Source organism: Harpia harpyja, chromosome 20 (assembly GCF_026419915.1).
Source record: "Harpia harpyja isolate bHarHar1 chromosome 20, bHarHar1 primary haplotype, whole genome shotgun sequence".
In the NCBI taxonomy this organism is placed as follows: domain Eukaryota; kingdom Metazoa; phylum Chordata; class Aves; order Accipitriformes; family Accipitridae; genus Harpia; species Harpia harpyja.
The window spans coordinates 20,895,893-20,919,778 of NC_068959.1; the positions used below are offsets into that span (position 1 = coordinate 20,895,893).

A 23,886-nucleotide genomic window follows, 5' to 3' on the forward strand; every position below is an offset into this window, starting at 1 on the left:
GGGACCAGACCCCCAGGTGCCCTCACCACGATGCTGGGGGACTGGGTGGCCCACAGCCCAGCGGAGCAAGGGCCAGACACGTGGGGGCCGCAGCCCCACATGAGAGCCCATCTGGACAGCTTTTCCTGCCTGGCCCCGAGCAGAGACAAGTCACCCTGTGGTGCAGAGATTGGAAAGGAAACGGGAAGCTGCTGCTGGACAAGAGATTAGCCTGGAGGCTGTGATGTCAGCCGGCGCCCCAATGGATGGGGGGGCAGGGCGAGCGTGGCGTGAGCCCCTTGTCCTGCCCACACACAACTCAGCAGCCTGCTCCAGTGCCCCCAGTGTCAAATGTGCCCCGGCTGGGGAGGGTATGATTCCATCCCCGGGATCCCACGCTTGCATCTCCTGAGCTCATGGTTAGGTCTTGGGCAGCTCTCACCCCCACCACCCACTGCAGGACCCTGAGCCCAGCAGGGAGCCCCCCCAGCAGCCCGTCTTATCTCATGGACTGGCCTTCAGCAGGGCTCTTGCCTGCAGAGGTCTAGCAGGTTTCCAAGCCCAACAGCCTCCAGCTTCCCCCTCCCCACTCCTCCACAAAGCCCTCCAGGGGCTCAGCTTTCTGCCATGCCCTGGCAAACCCTCCAGGCTCAGTCGCAACTGCACATTTCCAGCTGTCCAATGTGACATTTGCCCTCTAGGTACGAGTCCTGAGTGTCCCTCACCCTGTCCTGCTTCCAAGAGATGCTCCCACCATCACCACACACATTCCCCAGCACAATCCAGTGTGGGTAGGGCTGAAGGTAGAGCAAAGGGTGCCCCAGGGTGCAGAAAAGGCTGATGGCTAGGGATGGATGGATGGATGAATGGATGAAGAAGGGAGGGAGGAAGGGAGGGGGGAGTGAGGAAGGGAGGGGGGAAGGAAGAATGGGTGCATGGAGGAAGGGAAGGAAAAATGAATGGAGGGATGGAGGGAAGAATGGATGGGTAGATGGATGGATGAATAGATGGATGCGCAGCTGGGCACATGGACCTTGAAAGACAGTGTCAGCATGGGTGCTGCCTGGAAAGGGGAAGGACTGCACAGGCCAATGTGCTGGAATGATCCAACCTTCACTTTGATCTTCGCTTCCTCCAACCATTGCCAGCATCTGCATGAAGCCCAATCCCCCAGCCCGAGGCATGTTTTCTGATCTTGCCCATCTGCCTCCTCCAGGGACCAGGCAAGACCTTCCTGCTGTGCAAACCCATAGATACAGAAGGGGTCTCTGTCTTGGCCCAAGGAGGCTAGCATCTAAATATAGATTGCATCAGCAGGTTGGCAGACACCAAATTGATCAAGCAGAGGCTTTGAAACCTGCGCTATAGAAAGGAAGCCCTCAGGAAATAACCTGGCCACAGCACACACGTCATGGCAGCCAGTGCCCTGCCGGTGCCCCAGCACTCTGCTGTGCCCTGCTCCCCTCCAACACAGCCCCATGCCAACTGTTTGGCTCCAGGGTGGTCCCATGGCTAGGGGATGCCCTGGCTTGAGCTGTCCTCCTGGCTGGGTTCTTTGAAGGGGCAGTCCCCATTGGGAACTGGGTGCTGGGGCTCACCAGAGGTGCTTGAGCAGGGGTTCCCCCCTGCCAGGGCAACCAAGCCCCAATCCTGGCACTTAGGTGACTGTGGAGGGAGAAAGGAGCAGGGGAGAAGGTTTTCTGTACCAAACTGGCCTGTCAGCAACCACCAGGATGTGGGTTGTGGTGGCTGGGCCCTGCTATTGGTCACGCTGGGCCACCAGATGGGACTGAGACTTGCAACTCTGGGGGTGTCCAGTCCACCCTCAGACAATGTTTCCCTCCCCAGCAGTGCATCTCTGCCCTCCCAGCATGCAGAGAGGAGCACCGCTCCCAGCAACAGGTTATGAGGGGTCTTTAGAGATGTTGCAGGGTGCCAAACAGCAGCGAGCCAGGATCTGGCCCCATGCAGGAGTGTTCTTCACTGGTGCTAAGGCCTCCAGCATGGCAGGATGGAAACGATGGCACACTGGCTGCCACCAGCACTACTGGCACCCTTTGCTCTGCCCCTCCAGCCTCACACCGCAGACCTCAGCAACCTTCCCATGAGCAGCAGTGCTTATATTTAGCCAAACAGCTTCCTCTAAGAGGCAGAGACGGGAGCCCAGTGGGATGGCATGGTCTACGGTACAGGGCCAGAGGGTCCCTGCACACCCTAAGGGTCCCTGTGTACCCTGTCTCCACATCCCATCCACAGGGTGGTCCATGGGGCCACCCATGCTGTCCCCAGCCCCAGAGAGGCATCACCCACCGTCAGAGCAGTTGGCATGGAAGGGGGAGGAAGGCAAAAGCCATGCCAGGCTCGTGCTGATTTCTGCTTCTGCTTTGTAGGAGCAAGCCTGTGATAAGTAGAAACTGCCTTTCCACACCTAGCTGCAGGCACAGAGACTTGTATGGAGTGACCCTCCCACACCAGGGGCTCCCGCAGCTCCCAGCCCCCTGCCATGGCTTTTGGGAGCATCATTGGGGCAGGGAAGGACCAGGCTCAGTAGGAGCAAGGGGGTCCCTAGGAAACTGGACCCTCACAGGGCAGGGAACGGTTATCGGCTTTGCCATCAGGAATGGAGAAGGGCTAAAGGGTGTTGTGAGATATCAGCCTCAGACATCCCCTATGTGCAAGGTTGGGTAACAGCGGAGCCGGACTAACTGCCAGCCGCACTGGGTCTCTTGCAAAAAGTGTTGCGTTAAAGGCAGCTGCGTTGGCCGGTGGTGAAAGCACAGGCTCCCTGCAGAAGAGACCCCCCCCTGATGTCCCCCTGCCACCCCAGTTCGCACTGCCATCCTGCCCCTCGGGTCACTCCACATCCCCCTCATCATGGGGCACCGGCAGTGGGATGGGGTGCTGCATCCCCAGCATCCCTGCAACACTGGGGGGGGGGTTGTGTTGCCAACATTCCCCTCATCAGCATGAACTTTTTAGCCTGTTTTCTCCAATTTGGCAGCACCTTCCCAGCACCTGCACCCTGCACAGTCCCAGGATATTATGGATATAGTGAATATCCCCTCTTGCCTGCGGCCAGAGGCAGAAACAGCAGCTAAAGCCAAATGCATCCTCAAACTTCAAAGATCTCCCTCGGCAGTGCAGCCTCAGGGTGTGGATGTCAGGGAAGCCTGGTGCCCCCATGGCAATGCATGAATGAGGGCTCATGGTGGGGAGCAGGACCCTTGCTGGGGAGGCGAGAGAAGGAGCATGAGGGGGTGAGCAGGGAGGGTGAGAGGCAGCCCCTGAAGGAGGGCAGAGCCTGGCCAAGGGGCAGAACACAGAGCAGCCAGGCCAGGGGCCAAGCGTGGGGCAGGGTCATGCCTGGGAAGGAGCAGGATGGGAGGGTGGAACAGGCATGGGGACCAGAGGGTTGGCCAGGAGGAGGGACCGGCAGTGGGAGGCGTGGGCTGGGTGCTGCGAAGCCTGCCTGTACCCGCAGCAGTTCCTGCAGGGCTGCCTGCCCGTGCCTGCAGGCTAAGTCCTGTGCCCGGCGGGGACACCTTGGCATCACCCTGGAGCCCAGAGCGGGGCGGCCGTGGAGCCCGCAGCGTCACTGCCACCGTACTGCTCTGCCAGAGCCGGCCCTGGGGGGCTGTGGACCACGCTGCAGGGCAAGAGGTGAGGGAGAACCCCGACGGTGGCAGGGGAGGGATGGGACAGACTTGGGGAAAGGGCCAGGACGGGGGCAGTCCATGCCCACTTCTAGCCCACTGCACCAGCTAGTCCACATGGGTTTGCAGGGACAGGGATGGTGTCCACCTCCCTGTGAAGCATCACTGCCCACGAGCACAGCCAGACTGCCCCAAAGTGCCATACCACAGCCCAGTGCCCGGCACGGCCCCGCTGCCCACTGCCTGGGCACAGGGAGGTCTTGGGAGCCAGGTCCCTGCAGGAGGCTGCCTGCTGAAGCCCCAGGCAGGACAGGCAGCAGGCAAAGCTGGCCGCAGATCCCTCGGGCCGATACAGGCACAAGAAAGGAGGAAATTGCCCCATTTCAGCACCAGGCTGCTGGGCAGAAGTGGGTACAGCCCTTTAATGCTGTGACAGAGGCACCCAGCCCACACCGGTACGGGACATCACCCTCTACACCCCCCGGTGCCCAGCCCTTTCTGTAGGTCCTACATCAACCCACAGCCTTCCAGCTGCAACGTCCCCATGCCCTGCTCCCTTACCCTGCTCCCCCAGCTTCTCGGCCAGCTCCTGCCATGACTGTCCCTCCTCAATGCACGCCGGTGCGCAGCCGCTCGCCCCATGGGGAGCCCCCCGCGCACACACATACGGGGTCGGGCTCACACGCCACGCACACCCCGCACCCACGCGTGTGAGCAGAGGGCCCTGCTGTCTGTGCGTGCTTACTGACAGCATCTCCCCCCTCCACGTGCTCCCAGGGACACCGCTGCCTCCACAGCACACCAGCTTGCCCACACTTCCCCATGCCACTCATGCAACCCTTTTCTGTGCAGGCAGCGGTGGGGAGCAGGCAGATGCCTGCGCAGGGGCGCGGGGGCTTGTGCAGCAAGGAGCCTGGCCCGGCCGTCCCTCGGCGGGCCAGGACACGGCTCCTGCGGGAGGGGGGCAGGGGATGCGTGGGAGAGTGCAGGCAGCAGGAAGGAAGCCTGCGCCGAACAATAGAGGGAAATGGAGGAACTGGAAAAAGACCCAGTGGCAGCACAGTCAGCACAGATGGTTTAGTGTGGAGCAGCATGATTCATGGGAAAAAGGCCCTCAGCGCTCTGCAGAGAGCCTGCAGCTCTGTCCCGGGGCTGTGCCAGCAAATAATTTGGCGTTGGGGGTCCCTGGCGGAGCGGGACCTGGGCGGGGGGGGCACAGTGCTGAGCACGAGCCCTGGGCTGTGCCCCTCTGTCTCGAGCTGTGGGTGCCGGCAGCGGGGTGCGCAGGGGCCCGTCCTGGCTGGGGGTGGGTGGGAGGCTATCCCCCCTCTGCCCGCCCGTGAGTCATGCTGACCTCTCCCATGCCCTCGCCAGCAGTGAGAGAGAGAGATTATGGTCTGGCCCTTCCGGCCGCAGAGCCCTCCCCGAGCTGGCCGGCACAGCTCATCCCCTGGGAGGGGCCCAGCTGCTCCCCCCGTTATCTGCCTCGGGCAGCCCCCTCCACCCGGACACCCCTGCCGGCTGCACCAGCTCTTGTCCTCCTCCCTCCCAGCCCCACAGGCGGCAGAGCCCAGGATGCCCCAGCAGCCGGCATCTGCTGGACCACCCGCTCCCCTGCGAGCCCCCGGCCACTCGGTTCCTGTCTGAGCTCGGGTCACAGCCTTGCCGACAAAGCGGGGCCAGGATCCGGCAGCTCCGGGGAGGGGCGGAGAGGCTTGGAGCTGAGGAACAACAGGATGCCGGCTTCTTGAGCTGGGAGGTGAGCAACTCTGGGGAGAGCAGCGAGGTGGGGGGACCTTCAGGAGCATCCTGCGCTCCCACCCATGGGGTCTGTGCCCTTCACAGCAGCTGAACTCCCCCCTTCATGCTGCCTCCTTACCCCCTTTCTCTCCTTCCACAGATGATGGGCTGAGCATCCGTCGCAGAGGCACCCCAGGGCCATGAGCTCTTTGTGCGGTCCTGACTCTGATATTGCAGACTGGCTGGCCACCATCCACTTGGAGAGGTACCGGGATGTCTTCAAGCAGCATGGGTACCATGTGGCCAGAGATGCCGCCTTGCTGGATGGCAACCACCTGCAGCAGATCGGCATCACCGCCACCGGGCATCGCAAAAGGATCCTGAACTTGGCGCAGCAGACACGGATGCTCAGTCAATTCCAGGGGGGACCCGCAGCAGGAGACGCCCATTTCCGAGCCACCGAGGTCCTGGATGCCCCCCAGGCAGGCAAGGATGCCATGAAAGCAGAGCTGGGAGGGGCTACTGATGCCTTTGGGACGCAACAGCACATTGCTGCATCCGCCCAGGCATCGCCTCTAGAGGAGGACCCTGCTTCTCCCCTCCTGAAGCCAGTTCCCAAGCCGAGGACAGTTTTCCCTCGCTCAAAGCCAGAGCAGGGCTTACTGCCCGTGCCACCAGCACGTGCCACGGTGCCGGCACACAGCCCAGGTAGCGACAGGGAGCCTGCTGCCTTTGTGGTACTGGAGGGCTTTGTGCCAGGGGAGAGCTCCACGGATTTGGAGAGCCCGGAGCCCAGACCAGCATTGCCGGCTGGCCCAGGGGCTGCCGTGGCCATGGGCATGGGAGCATCCCGGCTGCGAGCGCGGGAGAGCGCTCGGGAGGAGACACGGCTCCCCCCAGCTCCGGATCATGGACAAACCCTGGAGGCATCGGAGAAATCCCCCCCGTCTGCCCCATCTGTCCCACCACGGCACAGCCACAGGGTTCCGGCAGCTAAGCCCAGCCCGGGCAGCGTGCCAGAGGGTCACCCCGTGTCCAGCCCTCCCCTGCCTGCTGCAGCTGCCCCAACCAGGAGAGATCCCTCACCGTGCCCCAGGGCAGCCTCGCAGCCGGGCTCAGGGCAGGGCAGGCTGGAGATGGTGTCCAATGTCATCTATGAAGGACTCGAGCCCCCGTCAGCACCCACTGAGGACTCAGGAGGGGCGGATGGCTCCCAGGGTCAGGGTGTCGCTCAGCCCCCGGTTCTGTCCCTGCAAGAGCTGACCCAGCCGGATGACAAGCCTGAGTAAGCAGATGCTTTCCCTCACCCCAGGGAGCAGAGGGAGGGTGCAGAGCAGCCAGACCTGAGGATCCAGAGAGCCCCCCACCCCCGGGACCCCATCCCCAGCCTGGCCCTGCCTGCCTCTGGGTGCTGACAAAGCCCCTTTCGCTACCCTCCCCGTGCCTTCCCCAGGCTCTGCGTGGAGCGGTCCTGCAGGGCAGCTGGGATCCCTCTTTGCTGACAGGGTGGCCCTGGGCCCCGGGTGGCTCGTTCTCATTGGGGGAAGAAGCTGCTGCCCCTCCTTTGCCCCCCCAGGCAGCAGGGCTAGGGCTCCCCGGCATGGTGAGGGGGTGGCTAAGTGACGGCTCTGGGGCTGGCTCCTGCTGGGAGCAAGGTGGGAGATGTTAGAGGGTGGCGAGCTGGGATGGGAAATACGCAGCAGCCCCAGGAGACACAGCCCAGCAGGTCCCAGGGTGGGGAGGAGAAGGGAGCAAGGAGGGCACTGGGAGCAGGGAGGGGATGCTGCACATCCCAGGGGACAAAGCCGGGCTCAGCCCCAGTCAGGCACAGCCTCCAGCCCATGTAAGCCAGACAGGAAAACAAGGTGGAAAAACCCTGCAGGCTCCCACCCCATCCTGGCCGCAGCCACAGTAACCCCTCTCCTGTTTTCCAGCAGTCCCGGCTGGCCTGGTGGGGGCCTGCCCCCCATCCCGCAGAGACCCACCGGCAAGGCAGGTGAGAGCCCCCAGGGCACCGGTGCACAGTGGGGACCTCCCAGTGTCCCCAAGGAAGGGGGGGTGAGGAGGACACCCACACACTCCACTTTTCCCCCAGGTCCTGCCCCACACAGGGACCAGGGTGTCCGTGGGTCAATGCAGGGCCCAGCCCCACATGTGTTCAGGCTGGCATCTCTGTTATGCCAGATGCCCTGGATGTTGGGGTGTGCTGTGGGGGGGTCCCCCTCCAGGGTTGACAGTCCTGGCTGGTCACTGCTCCACAGCAGGCACTGCTGACTGCCTCTCCCTCCCATGTCTCTGCCCACAGAGGTCGGCGAGCAGCCCATCAGCCCCTACAGCGAGACCATCTTTGGGCACGTAGCCCCATCCCGGGAGCAGAAGGTGAGAGGAAACTGTGGGGATGGTGGCTGTCCCCTGCCATCACTCTGCATCCCGCCAGCGGCTGCAAAGTAGGGAGCTGCAGCTGGTGAGACCGTGCTGCCCGGCAGTGCCTGGCTGAGCATCACTGCTGGGGTGGGAGACACAGGCTGAGACCCCATGCAGTGGGCCAGGCACGTTGAGGAGGTCTGGGATGGGAGAGGGCACAGAGGAGAGGAGATGTGACCAATCTCTTCTCCCAGGGTGTTGGCATCTCCTCCGATCAGAACTACGAGGCAGTGTCTGAGCTGGACCTGGAGCGAGAAGCATGCAGGTAGGCATCACCTCCTCCAGGCTGCAGGGGCTTGGCTGGGCTTGGGGTCTGGGCTTTGCATGCCAGGGGGACAGGGGACACCCCTGGGGACAAACTGAGAAGTGGTGGGGGCTTTTCCCCCACTGTAGAGCCTATCAGGAGCACCTGGGATCAGGTCAGCAATCTCAAGAAGAGCCAATGGGCTCAGAGATGAGAAGGAGCCGTGCTGGAGGATGGCCGGGGGGTGGGGGGGCAATGCTTGCCAACAGATGCTCTCAGTGGGCAGCTGGGGCAGTGCCAGTGGCACTGGGCACCTGGACTCCGGGCAGAGCCTGTATTCGGCCACTGGGAACAGGGAAACACCATGGCGGACAGGGATTGCTCGGAAATGGGATGGCTCTGAGCTCCAGATAAAGGGATGTGCGACCTCCAAAGGCTCCATCAGATTAGCATTTGCTGATCTGTCACACTGTGGTGGACGGTGAGATTGTGAGGAGCACCCTTAAAATGCTTTTGAAATGTACTTTCCATAACTCCTGATAGCATCTCAGAAAGAGGAAGGAAAGCTGCTCTTCCCATTTCGGATGGGGAGGGTTCCTTTTCCTGTGTTGCTTAGAGAGGAGGAGGCAAGCTGCAGCTCTGTGTCCTTCAGCTCTGCCCGTGGCCTTGCCGGCCAGTGCGTCCCCATGCCCCTGCCTTTCTGGCCCCAGTGTTGGTCAGCCCAGCCCATCTCCTGTTCTGAGTGTGAGTCACTGCAGTGTGGCCTGATCCAGTGTCACAGTCAGCCAGATGAGAGCCAACGCAGGCCATGGGTAGGGAACTGCAAATACCTGGGAACAGGAGTTTTGTAAACAGAAATACTGAAATCTGCTGTGGAGCCTCTGAATGAGCAGTTCAGAGCGGGGCTTAATGCTGGCCTGTGGGTCACAGTCTCCATCCAGCGGCTTCCAGGGAGCTGGGGTTCAGAGCATCCCAAAGGCATCGGCCAGACACTTGCAGCCCTGGACCCACCAAGGACTTTGCAGCCTGGTCTTGCTGAGAAGAGACAGGATGCGACCATCAGCAGCATGTCAGAGGCAGCGGTTCACAGTTTTTTTCTCCCAGCCTGAGCACTAAGGTGGTTAGGGTGTGGGGAGTTGAACAAGAGACAGAAAAGCCTCTGAAGACTTTTTGCATTGTGCTCATGGACACTGTTGCGCAGCTGCTCCAAAGCTTTCCTCCCCAGACTAGTACCACCAGTCCAACCGTGATCCCCCTGGGGCAGAGCTATGGGCTTCTGCTCGACCGCTGAGCCACTGCTAGCCAGCCCTGGCTCCTGTTGCTGCTTCTGTGGGGCCTCCCGATCCTCCTCTTCAACACTGGTGTTTCTCCAGTTCAGCCAGTTACTCATCCTGCTGACTGGCACCTGGTCACTGGGGACAACACGTCCCACTCATTATGGGAAATATTTCCCACTCCCAAACTTCAGAGAGGCCCTCCTGCCTCTTTGGCACAATATTTTCCTCCTACCTGAGATACCTCCTCTCGCTCTGTTCTGGGGGAGTTTCGCCCGGACCATGCTGCTCTCTGGCTTGGGGTCTGGGCAGTGAGTGTCAGTGTTAGAAATGGGTAGAGCCACCTTGGCTAGAAATGAGATATCCTCAGCAAAGAGGAAGAGGAATGCAAAGTTCCCCTTAAAAGTGGGAGCTGGGTCTCTGAGGGTCCAGCAGAGCCTGGAGTGTAGGGTAGGATTTGCCCACTCTGACGCTGAGCACTGTCATCCAAGCTGGTGATGCTCAGCTGCCTGAAATGCTGGTGCAGAGGACAGCATCTGCCCCACTTCAGGCATTAGTCTCAGCAGGAGAGAGATGGCGGCATAGCAGCGCCCATGTCACCCCATGTAGCTCGGGGGACTGGGTCAGCGACTCGTCAGACATCATGGTGAGGATGGTGGACCCTGCCCTGGTTTGCATTGAGACCCACGATGAGATGATCCTCAGGCAGATACCTACCCAGACTGCTTCTCCCCACACCTCAAGGCATCTTCCCTGCAGGAAAAGAAACACTGGGAATAGTGTGTCCTTGACAGCTCATTCCTTATCTCCCTACCTACCTTCAGGTGCCCACTCACAGGTTGATTGTCTGGCCCATGACCCTCAGCTGAAGTGACCAGATCCATCAGCAGCTCCTTGGTCCCCTCACTGCCAGCAGATCCCTTTCTTCCATCACCCATCCTCCATCTTCCACCAGCTCTCCCACATAAGCACTGACAGGCTGAGACTGCCCCAACTCGGTGCACCTCAGACATCACCCTCCAGGCTCAGCTGACCTGGAAACACCCTCTCCTTGCCCTGGGGACTCATTTGGCCCTAAGATTAGTTGCCTTCACTGCCTGACACCAGCTGAAAAGGGAGATGACTTGGCCTTTGCAGACTTGTTGCTTGGAGGCTTCCTCCACCAACCCTGTCCTCAAGGGCAGAGCTGGGACTTGCCCTGTGTCTTGGTGTGCTCCTGGGCTGCTGAGACACCCCACTCCAGCTGGGCCGTGGGCTTTGCTCGTCCCTGCTAGTTGCTGCTTGTCCTCCAGCTCTTCATGATTTCAGTGACTGTAAATCATGGCTCAGGAAGGGGCTATCATGGAACTTTCCCCCTTTTTCTCTTGCCCATTCAGCGGGTCTGTCTTCCACTTGGCTCTGGCACTCAAGGCTGATGTTCACCTATGACATACAGAGTCCTCCAACCACCCTGCTCCCTGGCCAGTCCCTCCTGAAGAAGTTGGACACCGGGCTGGGAATCCAGCCAGATGAATAGCCCTGCCAAGGCTCTGTTATACTAATTATACCGCAATTTTCACTGTGCTCTGAGCCTTCAAGCCACCCGTGGCCATTTCTTGTCTTTCTTGCAGACACTGGAGCCAAACAGGCCATTTTCCCTCTCCACCCACCTCCTCAGCCCCATACACCATCCCACTTCCCCGGAGCCAACCCCTAACCTGGGTGGCTCCAGCCCAACATCCTCCCAGGCAGACTTCACGTCTTGCTTCTGTCCCACATGGTTCGGGGATATCTGATGTCCAATGGCCTCATAAGGTGCCTGTCCAGGGTCAAAGCACAGGTCCATGCACTGCCTTGGCTCCTACGATGAGGCAGTGCTCAAAACCGGGTATTTGGAGCATTTATGATGAGGGGAGGTGTTTGCAATCATTCTCCTGCTCCAAAAGCATTTCTAGCACATGGACTTGTGCTGAAGGTGGTTTCTCATATTCAGTAACCCCCAGTGGGTTTCTCCTCCATAAAGTTCTCCTACAACATCCCATGGTGAGGAGTCCCACAGGTCAGCTTCTCCTTTCCCATGTGGTTCTGCACCTTGCTTCTGCTGGTTTTATCTGATGTCACCCAGCTCCTGTGACTGAAGCAGTGGTGGCCAGGAGATGCCTTTCTGCCCTCCTCGTGCTGCTCATGACTTCAGAAACCTGCCCCCATCACTCACCCTTTCCCCACTGGAGATCCCCAGCTTGTTCAGGTGCTCCACAGACAGAAGCTGTGACAGGGCTTGAACCATCTTTGTTGCCTTTCTTGGAGCCTTTTCTTCATCCTGGCACTGGATGCCACAAGTCACCCAGTGGCACAGGTGCTCTTGTGCTGGTGCTGAGGTGTCCTGGTTGCCGTGACCCTCTTCCTGCCTGTCACCCCTGCACGTGGGCTGCTCCCTTGTGAGCTCCTGGGACCGTCAGACATTTCCCAGCACATTTCCTTTTCGGGGAGAGAAAAGCGTCTGGCTGAGAGGGCTGAGGGGAAGGGGCAGGCTTAGCAGTTTATTTTTATAATTTCCTTTTATTGTTATGGCTGGAGAGTCTCACCAGGCCTGGCGGAGGATTTTAGCATGGCTACCCAAGAAAAGGAGATGGATGCAGGAGATCCACTGGCCCATCTGTCCATCCCAATCCCTTTGCAAAACATTTCGTCTGGACGCAAGAGCAGGCAGGAGGGTGTTGTGGCAGAAGGACCTTCCTGGTGCCATGAACACTGGCAGTGTAGAGGGAGAGGGCAGGCTGAGACCCCTGGTGAGGAGGTAGCTGGGGTGGGTGTAGAGCAGGATGTAGGACTGAGGAGCTGCCTGGCTTCAGTTTCCTGCCTGTGGAGGAATGAAGAGAGGAAGGAGGTGATGCCAGGGGTTTGAAGATGTGTGGTGGCCTGTGTGGTATTACCCAAGGTGGGAAAGCCCATTTTTCCAGCTAGCCGCAGCCTTGCCATTGTGTAGGACTGGCTGAGCCTCGGGCTGTTGGTGGCCATGGGGCTCTTGAGCGCAGAGCCCTTGTCCCACCCTGCTCATGGAGATGCAAACACCCACTTCACTGGGTGCCCCGAGGAGCTCAGGATGGGGCCAGGAGCAGTGTGAGACATCCCCAGATGGGACGGCATTGACCAGGACCCTGCACAGTGAGCAGCTGTGCTGCCGCGGCTGGGCTCCCTCACAGCCCCATTTCTCACAGGACAAGCAGCGAGTGCAGCAGCGAGGGAAGAAGCGAGGACGAGGAGACCCGGTCCCGGCTCATCGACCGCATCGTTCAGAATGACACAGAGGGGTACTCTACCGTGGAGGCACCACGGGCTGAGGGCACATCGTTCAGCCTGCCAGCCCATCTCTACCCGGATGAGGTCCTGGACGACCTCACCATCTCCCCTTATGCCAGCTTCACATCGCTCTCTGAGCCCCGACCCACCATGCTCAGTGGCTGGCTGGACAAGCTCTCCCCACAAGGGTACGTGCCCACCCATGGGACAGTCCTCACAGGTAAAACCCCCTTGGGCAAGACTAGTGAGGCGGGCACGCTGGTCACCATGCTGCTTGGAGCAGCCAGACCTCCCCACAGAAGGAGGACTCTCTTGGTGCCCCAGCTGCGCTGCAAGGGTGTCTGTGCAGCCACCCTTGGGGGAAGGGGGGGCCTGTGAGCACGTGGGGTCCTCAAGGGGTTCGTCCCCTTCCCAACAGCAAGTTTTTCTGTCATCCCAATAGGAACTATGTCTTCCAGAGGCGCTACGTCCGTTTCGACGGGAAGAACCTGATGTACTTCAGCAGTGAGAAAGTACGAAGGGGCAGGACGCGGGCAGGGTGGGGAGGCTGCATTGTGCCACTTAAGCAGGGTGCCTTGACACCACATGAGCTGCCATATCCCCTTTGCCTCCCCTTGTCCTTCTGTAAGGAGCCAGCACTGCTTTACCATCGCCAGGGTGGAGCAGCCGTGGCCCCTGTGCCTGGGAGGCTCTAAACACAGCCTTACTCCATAGGAAGCCCAGGGTAGCAAGGGTCCCTCTGTCAACAGGGAGCAGGCGAGGGGGGTCCTGCTGGCTCACAAGCCCTGGGGCAGACTGCAAAGGGGGGATTCCCTACCTGAATCCTCAGCTCCTGCTCAGCTCCTGGTGTCCCTCAGGCTGTGCTACAAGGGAGCACCCAGCCGAGCATCTGGGGGATGTGGAAGATGTGCTGCATTGGAGGAACTTTTCTCGTGGGCACTGGCACTGTGGGTTAGGTGCATGGGATGAGTCATCAACACTTTCCTGTCCCACATCCTCTCGTCCTTCTGCGGGGGCTCTGCATGGCCCCGTTAGGCCTGCTGCAGGGTGCTGGTGGCTGCCATGCCACTTGGGGTGACAGGCACTGCTGCCCCAGTCCTGCAGCACGGCCAGCTGAGCTGACCCCACGTCAGTGGCACCCATGCAGAAACAGGTACCATGCATGGCCCTGGAGCAGCCACTATTGCAGGAGCTTGCAGGCGTCCCTGCCACCCCTATGGTTATGTCACTAGCATGCCTGGCAAGGCAGGTGCTGGGGCAGCTGGGTTATGGAGGTGCCCTGCAGGAAGGGCAAAGGAAGGTAACCTTGCCTGGGGGTCGTTCCAGGAGCCCTACCCCAAGGGGGTGATCCCGCTGTCCGTGATTGAGATGGCTCGCTCCACCAAGGACAACAAGTTCCAGGTCTTCACCAGCCACCGGATCTTTGTCTTCCGTGCCGAGAACGAGGGTAAGCAAAGACCCGGGCCAGGGCCCGCTAGTCTCCAAGGAACTGTCCCTGCCTCCCTCCTCCAGTCAGAGCATCCCGGAGGCAGCTCTCACCCCATCCCCAAAATATCCAGCCATGATGAGCGAGGGGACCTCTCCCCTGCCATGCCTGCTGGGTGCTCTGCTCCATGCCAGGCCTGTTGGGAAGGGCTCAGACCTGGTCCCTCATGCCTGGTTCCCAGCCCAGAGGAATGAGTGGTGCTCCACGCTGCAGAAGAAGGTGACGGACCAACGCCTGGTGGGGTCCCGGCCCCGGCCCACCAACACTGCTCACTGCCAGAAGTCAGGCATCCTGGAGCTGAAGGGCCAGAAGTCGAAGGTGTTCGCAGCCCTGAGCCTGCCTGAGATGTGGCTGTACAAGAGCGAGCAGGTTCGTGGCTGGACCAGACACCCCGCTGGCACAGAGGGCTGTGCCAATGGTGGACAGGATGAGAGCGATGGAGGGAGCTTAGCCAGGGCCTGTGCCAAAGGGAGAGCAGAGAGGAAAAGGATGGGCAGGAGAAAGGGAATGGCAGAGCAGGAAGCTGGAGATCCTGCACAGGGCAGCAGTAGTGGGAGCCTGGGCTTGGAGATGCAGCAGGTACCAGAAGTGGACCCTCCTCCCAATCTCCTTGCTATCACCAAATTATCTTCATCTCTGCCAGGCACTTAGGTCTTATTCGCACCAAAGCATCCCAATCCATCACAGGACAGGTGGATCAATGACCATGAAATCACCAGCAAACATACCTGCTGCAACATGAGCTTGCCCCACAGGAGGCAGGAGGTCTCTGCTGGCCTGTCGTACCCTGCCTGCTGCCCACAGAACTCCCCACCTCCTACCTGCTGAATTTTCTCAGCATGTCTGTTTTTTTTCCAGTCACCTTGTTTCCAGTTTGCCTGGTGTACACTAAGCAGCATCAAGCCTCTGTGGTTTTTGCTGAAGTTGATATTTGCTTTATGAGTGTGCCTGACTCAGTGTGGACTCAAATCCCCAAAATACAGGGACTTGAATGGTCAAGTTTCAGGGGCTGTGGGCAGAACTTGCCTTTCATTTTAAGGCATAAAGTATTTGCAGGATGCTTTATGTCAGCCCACGAGATGGCTGAGAGATGTGGCAGGGTACCAGGTCTGGCTTGTCTAGGCAAAGCAGGGGTGGGATGCTGGGAGTGCTGGGCACAGCTCCCTAGCTCCAGCCCTAGTATCACGGGCATGTCTGGGGTGGTGTGTCCACCACGGCCACAGTGCTGCAGAGCCAACACCAGTGTCACTCTGAATTGCAGTTCTTTAAAATGGGCATTGGCATCTGCTTGATTGAGATGCGCGGCTCCACCATCCGCGAAGCCAAGAACCGCAGCTTCGAGCTCATCACCCCCTTCAAAATATTCAGGTATCCCAGGCATCCAAGTGGAATGAGGTGGGGGGAGCAGCCAGGTGCTGGACCCAGGTGCTGGTTGCTCCAGGCCCCTGAGTTTTGGCTGTGCTGGTGCTCATAGCTTTGTGGCGGAGTCGGAGCGGGAGAAGCGGGAGTGGATGGAGGCCCTGCAGGAGGCCATAGCTGAGATGCTCTATGACTACGAGGTGGCAGAGAAGATCTGGTCCAACAAAGCCAACAAATACTGTGCAGACTGCTGGGCTCAAAGTCCTGACTGGGCATCCATCAACCTGTGCGTGGTCATCTGCAAGCAGTGTGCAGGCCAGTATATCTCCCTGGGGGCACATGGGAGTCCCAGCGGGTATGGGCTGGGCCTGGTGGGCAGGCAGGGTGCTGGCTGGGGTATAAGTACAACTTGGGTACTAGTTGTCCTGGCAGAATCAAGGGGTGCTCACTCTCCTGCTCCCCGCAGGGCAGCATCGCAGCCTGGGCTCCAACATTTCAAAGGTGCAAAGTCTGAAGCTTGACACCAGCGTCTGGTCCAATGAAATTGTGCAGGTAGAGGTACTCAGGATGGGGTGCTGGGACTGACATGGCATGCTCAGGGGCCAGGCTGCTTCTCTGCACAGGGCAGCAGCCCCACGGTATCCCCCAGGATGCAGGGACACGGGGCATCCTGCTCCTCCTGGCTGACCCTGGTGCTTGCCATGATCATGGGACTCTCCTGCAGCTCTTCATTGTGCTGGGAAATGATCGAGCCAACCGGTTTTGGGCGGCTCACCTCCCTACCGCTGAAGCTCTCTACCCAGATGCCAGCGCCGAGCAGAGACGGGACTTCATCTCCCGCAAGTACCGAGAGGGACGGTACCGCCTGCCCCATCCCCATTACGCCACTCAGGAGGACGTGCTCCAGGTAGGGGCCACCTCAGGGTGCAGGCAGGATGCTGGGGTGCTGGGAACCATCCCAGAGCTCTGCGTCTGAGATGCCAATACCTCCTGCTTGGCTGCGTGCACCCGCACCCTTGTGCCAGGCACTTCTGGGGGCTCAGGTAGGAGGTTGTGCTCTGCTTTGGCTGCCTTCGAGCACCCCTGGCAGCAGGCTGGGGGTCTCTGTGAGCCGGGACGTGATCCCTACAGGCACCTGTCTCATCCCAGGCACTGTGCACTGCGGTGGCAGGACCAGCCCTGCTCAAGACCATCCTGCAGTTCTTCTCATCCTCGGAGGCTGGGCTGATGGCTGACCCTGCCGCCTGCGAGGTGGCCCCAGGGGCCGACCCTTGGTGGCGACCAGAAAGCAAAAGGCCCAGGAACCATTCAGGTAATGAGGACCCTTGAGCCCCATCTGGCTGTGATGGGGAGGCTTCCTCCTTGCCACTGCCCTTGCGCCCCACAGCATGCCCCAAGGCTGGGGACAGCCAAGGCATCAGGTGCTGTGGCTCCCTGGGGGATCTGCCTGCCCCACTACACCCTTCTTTTGGGATGGGGAAAGGCAGGAGGTTCCTCTGGAACCCCTTTTCAGGGAACCCCATGCCTGGCACACCTCCTTGCCTACACCTGCATGAGTGGGGTCTCCCTGCCCCTCCAGTACCCACTCTTTGGTGGGTGCCTGCTTCCACCCCGCTCTCGGCACTGCTTCCCACAGGGAGCGCCCGCACACAGGAACTGGGACCGGAGGGCGTCTACAATGAGATCACGCAGCCGGTGACACACAGCGGGTATCTGTACCGGGCCACAGCCCCCCACAAGCTCCCAGGTGCCAAGAAGAGCAAAGAAGGTAAGCGTGGGGAGTGTGGGAGGGCAGCCAGTGGGGTGCCCACCCCGGTGCCGCTGACCCCCCTGTCCCGCAGACTTCCAGCGCACATGGTGCTCCCTGGAGAGAGCCCTGCTCTTCTTCGACTCAGAGAAATGCACTGAGCCCCTGGGCCACATTGAGAGCACAGACCTCATCTCCCTGGGTGTGAGCAGAGCCCAGGCACTCACCAGCCCTGGCCCCACCGAAAGGTACCCCCAGCTGTGCCCCCACTGCATGCCCAGAGAGCCTGTGGGCATGCAGAGAGCAGGGACAGGCACTGTTCCCTGCTTGGTACAATGGTCTGGTCTAGTTCTGGGTGCAGGTTCGGGGTAGGGGGCTGCCCTGATGGGCTGGCTCGTCTTCTGCAGGTTTCGCTTCACCCTTGAGCTCTTCCTCGCTGGGGAAAAAGTGCACCAGCTGGGAACTGACGGGCCTGAGACGCTGCAAGCCTGGGCCAGTGCTATTGGCAAGGTAAGCCAGCCCCAGTCCTTGCACCCCATGCCACTGGTGGGTCCCTGGACTCTGTCCCCGCTTCCCTATCGTGATTCCTCCCAGCTCCCCACGCTCTTCATCCTCTATGGCAAGCACCGTCCTTCCCTTTGCAGGGGGTCCCATCCTCCCCACTGACCTGCTGCCATCTTCGTGGGGGTCTGTGCTCAGGGGCTGAGCCCTGTCTTTACCCGGCTCATCTCTTGCTCTGTCCCACAGTGGTTCACGCCCGTGAGCTGTCACTGCCTGCTGGGCTACGAGTTCCAGCGTGTGGGCCAGCTGCGCTACAAGTGCATGCTCAACCCCGAGCGGTGGCAGCAGGCCTTCTTCATCCTGCAGAAAGCCCACCTCTTCATCTGCCCCACCGAGGATGACGGGGCTGAGGACAGCATCAACCTCCGGCGGCTGCAGGAGCTCAGTGAGTGCCATGCTGCAGCCAGGGACAGGCACCATGTGGTGGGTGGCCACGCATGGCTCTGACCCCTCTACTTCTCACCCCAATGCAGGTGTGGTTCCCCCCATGGACACCCCAGAGAAGAAGGAGCTACTGATCCTGGTGGAGATGGGGAGGTGAGTCCTGGTCATGGGAACAATGGGGAACAAACAAAGCAACCTCAGCAGGCTGCCTGGGGCAAAGACACTCATTCATGGGTCGGTGCTGATTCTAAACCCACGGTAGGGATGCTACTGCGACAGCAGGGCTGTGGCCAAGGAGCTTACAGACATCACCCCAGCCTCGGGTCTCTCACCAGGGTAGTACATCCCTCGGCTCAGCCTGGCTGTGCCTGTCCCGGAGCCAGGCTGTGCGTACGGGCAGAAGGGGATAACCTGTACCGGCCAGCAACCTTCATTCCCTCTTTTCTGCCCTTGTTGTTCTCAGGACATTTTACCTCCAGGGCTTGTCACGGGCGGACTCGGCGGCATGGTACACCGACATCCAGGCATCGGCAGGGGGCCGGGGTAACGCGCTGCGGGACCAGCAGCTGAGCCGGGGGGACATCCCCATCATTGTGGACAGCTGCATCGCCTTCATCACGCAGTATGGTGAGCCCAGTGCAGTGGCGGCACGGCCAGAGCATCCTCTGACACACATGGGGTGGCCAACAGGTCCAGGCAGGAGGCACTCCTCTCAGGGCACTAACCCCGTTGAGGATTCTCTGGGCAGGATTGGGCCCCCATGACCCCATGTCCCTGCCCCAGGGTTGCGGCATGAGGGGATTTACCGCAAGAACGGAGCCAAGTCCCGGATCAAGGTACTGATGGAGGAGTTTCGGCGGGACGCCCGCAATGTCAAGCTGCGCATCAACGACAATTTCATCGAGGACGTCACCGATGTGCTGAAGAGGTTCTTCCGTGAGCTGGAAGACCCTGTCTTCACCCTGGAGCTGCACCCACAGTGGAAGGAGGCTGCAGGTACCTCCTTCAGCTGATCCTTGCTCCCACTCTGGGCTGCCTGCCAGGGACCCCTGGGGCCAGTGTCCCTCGGGGCAGGGTCCTGGGGCCAGCCCTGGTGCCATGTCAGCTCTGTATCTGTTGGATTCGGCAATGGTCCATGACTTGTTTTCCTCCCTCCAGAAATCTCCTCAAAACCCCAGCGCCTGGAGCGGTACAAGGACCTCATTCATCGCCTGCCTCGCCTCAACCACAAGACCCTGGCTGCACTCATCGGGCATCTCTACCGGTCAGTCAGCCATCTCCCTGCAGGGTCCCCTGGTCCAGCTGGGGTCCCCAAAGCCAGCCAGCAACACGGGGTCTCCCTGCTGCCCAGGGAATGCTGGATCCCATCCCTGCGAGCCAGGAAGAGCCCAGTGCCTGTGCCCTGCCCCACCAGCCTCCCAGCTGGTGCTGGGGTGTGCTGGAGCATGCTACTCTGGGATATCTCAAATGTTCCCAAAGTCATCCTGCAGCAAGGGGGAGTGACAGGAGGTTTGGAAGTAGGGGACAACCCCTGTAGGATGTAAACATCACCCAGTGCCCAAAAAAGAGGGAAAAAACAAATTCCCATCCCTGAATCGGAGTATGAGGTGGGGCTGTTGTCTGGTTTGATGGCAGCTGGAAGTCCTCAAAACAGGAACTGCCCAGCTTGAAGTTCCCACTGCTGTGGAGCTGGGGAAAACCGGGCTATTTTTCAGGAGAGGCTGTATGAGGCAGAGGAGGGTGGCTGGGGCTGAAACCCCATCCAGAGTGGAACCAGCCCCTCACCTCTATCCTCCTTTTCCCAGGGTGCAGAAATGTGCGGACCTCAACCAGATGAGCACCAAAAACCTGTCACTGCTCTTTGCACCCAGCCTCTTCCAGACTGATGGCAAAGGGGAGCACGAGGTCAAGGTGATGGAAGACCTCATTGACAACTATGTCAGCATCTTCAACGTAAGCTCCCTGCAGGGGCCTTGCCAGACCCCTCCATGCTGGCTCTGTCCATCTCCCCTTGTATCCACCCATACTGCCCACCTCTGCCTCCCCCTGCATCCCTCCAACCTGGCCATGTGTCCTCAAGCCGTATCGAACTCCACATTGACTCCATGTGTCTCCCTTCTCACCCTGTGCACCTTTCCTCTGGCAGATTGACGAGGACCAGGTATCCCAGATGGATCTGGAGAACAGTCTGATCACTACCTGGAAGGACACCCAGGTACTAGGGATGTTGCTTGCCAGCCCCCATCACGTCAGGGACCCCCAGGCTGGTGGGACTGCCTGGAGGATGAGGGCACTTCCAGCTGCCCACCCTGGGTCCCCACTGTCCTACACCAGATATTTGGGGAAGGAGCTTCCCCCACTTGTCTCTCCTTCACACATCACCTTGAGGCTCTTGCCCAGGGGACAAGCAGCCCCAGCTCCCTGGGACACCACGGCCAGCCCCTGGGGAGAAGAGATGCACACAGCACCCATGCCAGCATGGCACCAATGTCACCTACTCTTTCCCCAGCTCTCCCAGGCAGGGGACCTCATCATCGAGGTTTACCTGGAGCAGAAGCTGCCCGACTGCTGTGTCACCCTGAAGGTGAGTCCCAAAGAAAGGCCGTGCCGGAGGAAGCAAAGTGGGATGCAGGCTCCTGGTGCAGCCTGACCCTGGGACCCATCCTGCCACCACCCACTGCAGCTCCCCATGTGTCTGGCCCCAGGTGTCCCCCACAATGACAGCAGAGGAGCTCACTAACCAGGTGCTGGAGATGCGCAACGTGGCGGCCAGCCTGGACATCTGGCTGACCTTTGAGGCCCTGGAGAATGGGGAGCTGGGTGAGTATGGTGGGAATGGCATGGGGGATGTTTTTAGCATGGCTGGGCTGGTGAGGAGGAGGTGTGGAGTACTGGGGGGTGGCTTGCTACCAATGGCAGGAGGAACTGGCACTGGCGCAGGGAAGGGGACACAGCGGTGAGAGTGTCCCTGCCTCCCCAGAGCGGCCCCTGCACCCCAAGGAGAAGGTGCTGGAGCAAGCTTTGCAGTGGTGCAAGCTCCCAGAGCCCAGCGCTGCATACCTGCTGGTGAGGAAGGTCCCCATTGGCGAGGGGAGTTGTCTCTTTACAGGTAAGTCAATCACAAAGGGTCCCAGCCCCTAGGGGTGTTCCCAGAGGGGGACAGCTCTGCCTGGTCTTCCCCTTGCCCTGGCCACCACCCTGCAGCCATCAGGGGCGCATCCCTGAGACCCACAGTGGGATCGCCCTGCAATACCCCAGCCACCCTCACATGCTCCTAGTCCCTCTGACCCCCATGTCCCCACACTGGGCAGGCGTCAAGCGTGAGACCCCCAAGTGTGGGCTGCTGAAATGCCGTGAGGAGCCCCCCAAGCTGCTGGGGAACAAGTTTCAGGAGCGCTACTTCGTCATCCGGGACCGGAGGCTGCTGCTGCTCAAGGAGAAGAGGGTACAAAGGGGATGCTGCGGGGTGGGACCTGCATCCCAAGGGCAGGCAGAGAGGCAGGGAGGGGGAGCCTGGGGACAGTGGTGGCATGGTGGTGGCTGTCCTCCTGGCAGGGAGGCTGGCACCAAGCTGGGCTGACCCAATGGATCTCCTTCCCCAGAGTGCCAAGCCAGAGCGGGAGTGGCCCCTGGATGCAGCCAAGGTTTACATGGGCATTAGGAAGAAGCTGAAGCCACCAGCCCAGTAAGTGGGACCTTCCCTGGCCATGGCCCTGGGGCATGCATCCCTCAGTCCCTCCACCCAGCACATGAACCCAGCCACTGGGGGCACGCCAAGCCCCACCAGGACCCAAAGCCATGACAACCCTGGGCCCGGGGGGCGAGCTCAGCTCCCTGCCCCACTGCCCACAGACCTTGAGCTGTGTCTGAGCTTGGCAGTGCTGCCCCACAGCCTGTCTCTTTTCACCAGGTGGGGTTTCACACTGACCCTGGACAAGCAGCAGCTGTGAGTATCTGCCCCTGCCGTCCTGGGGCTGGGGGGATGTTGAGACCTGTTCCCAGTTTTAGTGGGAGTGGGACAGCCAGGGGCAGTGCTACAGGGTCCTGGGAGTCAGGGCAGAGCTGGTGCCTGGTAAGGGCACTTGAGGGACAGAGTGGTGGGGCCACATGCTCTCTGACACAAGGTAGGGGCCGGGGTCAATCCATCTCCGTACCACTCACCCTTCCTACCTCTCCATCCGCACCAGCACCCCTGGGAGATGTGTCTTCCAAGCACACAGCACCAGGCTCCAGAGGGACCTGCCCACCCTGCCCAGGTGTCTGTGTTACCTGCATGGCTGTGCTGCTTGCCAGCCTTCAGAACACTGCTCTGTGTCCCCACGCACCCAACACCAGGCGCTCCTGTACCCTGTACTGACCTGGGCTCCCTGCCCCAGCCTCCCTGGCACCGCTGGGTGGCCAGGCACACCCATGTATCCTGCTGATCCTGTCCCCATTTCCCTGATGCTGCCAATGCTGGGGCAGCTGCTGAGCACGTCGCCTGTCCCCAACATGGGGCTGAGATGTTCTTCTAAGGGCAGCAAGGGCAGCTGAGCCAAGGTGCCTCGTGGGTACCCAACGAACTCTTGCCTTGCCCCGAAGCAGCAATTTGGGCATGCAGAGAGTTTCAGTTACACTCTCTGGGTGTAGTTGTGACTGACAGCCCCAGGCTCACAGGCAAGGTGACAAGAGGATATGGGCCCCACTGCTCCCCGGCAGCTTCTCAGCTGACTTTTCTGCAGGTACCTGGTGTGCTCAGGACAGGCTGAACTGTGGGACTGGACCACCAGCATCCTCAAGGCTCAGGTGGGTGCAGGCTGGCCACGCCACCCGGCTGGGCTGGGCTGGGACAGGAGGGGGCTGGCAGGGCAGCTCAGCATGACCCCCCTCCCTGCCCTGTCCTTGTGCACAGCACGACGACCTGCGCCCCGTGATCATGCGCCGGCGCTCCTCCTCAGACCTCGCCAAGCAGAAGTTCGGCACCATGCCGCTGGTGCCCCTGCACGGGGACAGCACCGACACCACCATGCTCTCCGCCAACCAGACCCTGGTAAAGCCCCCACAGCTACCCCTGCCCACAGGTGCTCCTGCACCCACCCAGGTCCATGCACTCACCCCAAGACCATGCACCCACCCCTGGGCCCTGGAGGTGAGTGCATGCCGCCTGGCACCAATGGATGCTTTGGGTGTGTGTCCCTGTGCTCGGCGGTGTGTGTGCGTGCTGCATGCTGTGCTTGTGTCCGTGGCAGCTTTCCGTGCATGCAGGGCCCTGTGAGGGCACATGGGGTGCTGCGCCCCACTACCCGTCCTCTGCCTGCCGAGGCATCCGTGACCCTGCTCCGCACTGTCATGTGCTTATCTCTGCCCGTCTCCTCTGTTTCTAGCGCCGCCTGCACACGCGAAGGACTTTGTCCATGTTCTTTGTAAGTACCCACATCGTGGAGCACATCTGTTGCTGGCTTTGCACCGTGCCTCCTGGCTACGGCAGCAAAGGTTCACCTGCAGCGTCCTGCCTGCACTAGGAGACATGCCCAGGCCATCTTGCAAGTGCTGTGTGGCAGAGGAGGGAGTGTCCATTGCTCTGGGTGTCCCATACCCAGGGATGGGGGTCCCTGCATGGTCCTGGTGTGTGCAAGCAAGACCACAACAGTCCAGCCCAGTTTCCAGACCCTCTCCCATTGGGCTCACATTGCCCAGAGGGGATCAACATAAGAAATGCAAGGAAATAGTTTTGGGTCCTCCTCGCTGTCAGGTTATTTCTGCAGGGGCCACCTGGC

At 60.5% G+C, this 23,886-nt stretch overlaps 1 protein-coding gene across 5 annotated transcripts in view; it reads left to right on the forward strand.

The window, feature by feature from the left end:
- The window catches only part of ARAP3 (ArfGAP with RhoGAP domain, ankyrin repeat and PH domain 3), a 25,433-nt gene continuing 1,547 nt past the window's right edge, over positions 1 to 23,886 (forward strand). For 2 of the 5 annotated variants that reach the window (XM_052816418.1, XM_052816419.1), the window contains exons 1-34: positions 1 to 3,639; positions 5,185 to 5,391; positions 5,533 to 6,657; positions 7,307 to 7,368; positions 7,678 to 7,751; positions 7,991 to 8,061; positions 12,512 to 12,781; positions 13,036 to 13,105; positions 13,920 to 14,040; positions 14,261 to 14,448; positions 15,341 to 15,447; positions 15,554 to 15,753; positions 15,905 to 15,990; positions 16,163 to 16,345; positions 16,588 to 16,750; positions 17,075 to 17,206; positions 17,280 to 17,433; positions 17,593 to 17,695; positions 17,933 to 18,131; positions 18,220 to 18,283; positions 18,594 to 18,757; positions 18,914 to 19,126; positions 19,289 to 19,394; positions 19,936 to 20,083; positions 20,277 to 20,345; positions 20,640 to 20,714; positions 20,836 to 20,950; positions 21,111 to 21,239; positions 21,442 to 21,575; positions 21,733 to 21,815; positions 22,041 to 22,076; positions 22,852 to 22,915; positions 23,022 to 23,159; positions 23,494 to 23,532. In XM_052816418.1, the coding sequence (XP_052672378.1) occupies positions 5,573 to 6,657; positions 7,307 to 7,368; positions 7,678 to 7,751; positions 7,991 to 8,061; positions 12,512 to 12,781; positions 13,036 to 13,105; positions 13,920 to 14,040; positions 14,261 to 14,448; positions 15,341 to 15,447; positions 15,554 to 15,753; positions 15,905 to 15,990; positions 16,163 to 16,345; positions 16,588 to 16,750; positions 17,075 to 17,206; positions 17,280 to 17,433; positions 17,593 to 17,695; positions 17,933 to 18,131; positions 18,220 to 18,283; positions 18,594 to 18,757; positions 18,914 to 19,126; positions 19,289 to 19,394; positions 19,936 to 20,083; positions 20,277 to 20,345; positions 20,640 to 20,714; positions 20,836 to 20,950; positions 21,111 to 21,239; positions 21,442 to 21,575; positions 21,733 to 21,815; positions 22,041 to 22,076; positions 22,852 to 22,915; positions 23,022 to 23,159; positions 23,494 to 23,532 (4,845 nt within the window). In that variant the 5' untranslated portion in view covers positions 1 to 3,639; positions 5,185 to 5,391; positions 5,533 to 5,572. The remainder of the gene's footprint in view (positions 3,640 to 5,184; positions 5,392 to 5,532; positions 6,658 to 7,306; positions 7,369 to 7,677; positions 7,752 to 7,990; positions 8,062 to 12,511; positions 12,782 to 13,035; positions 13,106 to 13,919; positions 14,041 to 14,260; positions 14,449 to 15,340; positions 15,448 to 15,553; positions 15,754 to 15,904; positions 15,991 to 16,162; positions 16,346 to 16,587; positions 16,751 to 17,074; positions 17,207 to 17,279; positions 17,434 to 17,592; positions 17,696 to 17,932; positions 18,132 to 18,219; positions 18,284 to 18,593; positions 18,758 to 18,913; positions 19,127 to 19,288; positions 19,395 to 19,935; positions 20,084 to 20,276; positions 20,346 to 20,639; positions 20,715 to 20,835; positions 20,951 to 21,110; positions 21,240 to 21,441; positions 21,576 to 21,732; positions 21,816 to 22,040; positions 22,077 to 22,851; positions 22,916 to 23,021; positions 23,160 to 23,493; positions 23,533 to 23,886) is intronic. The other 3 variants (XM_052816415.1, XM_052816417.1, XM_052816416.1) reach the window with 3 other exon arrangements.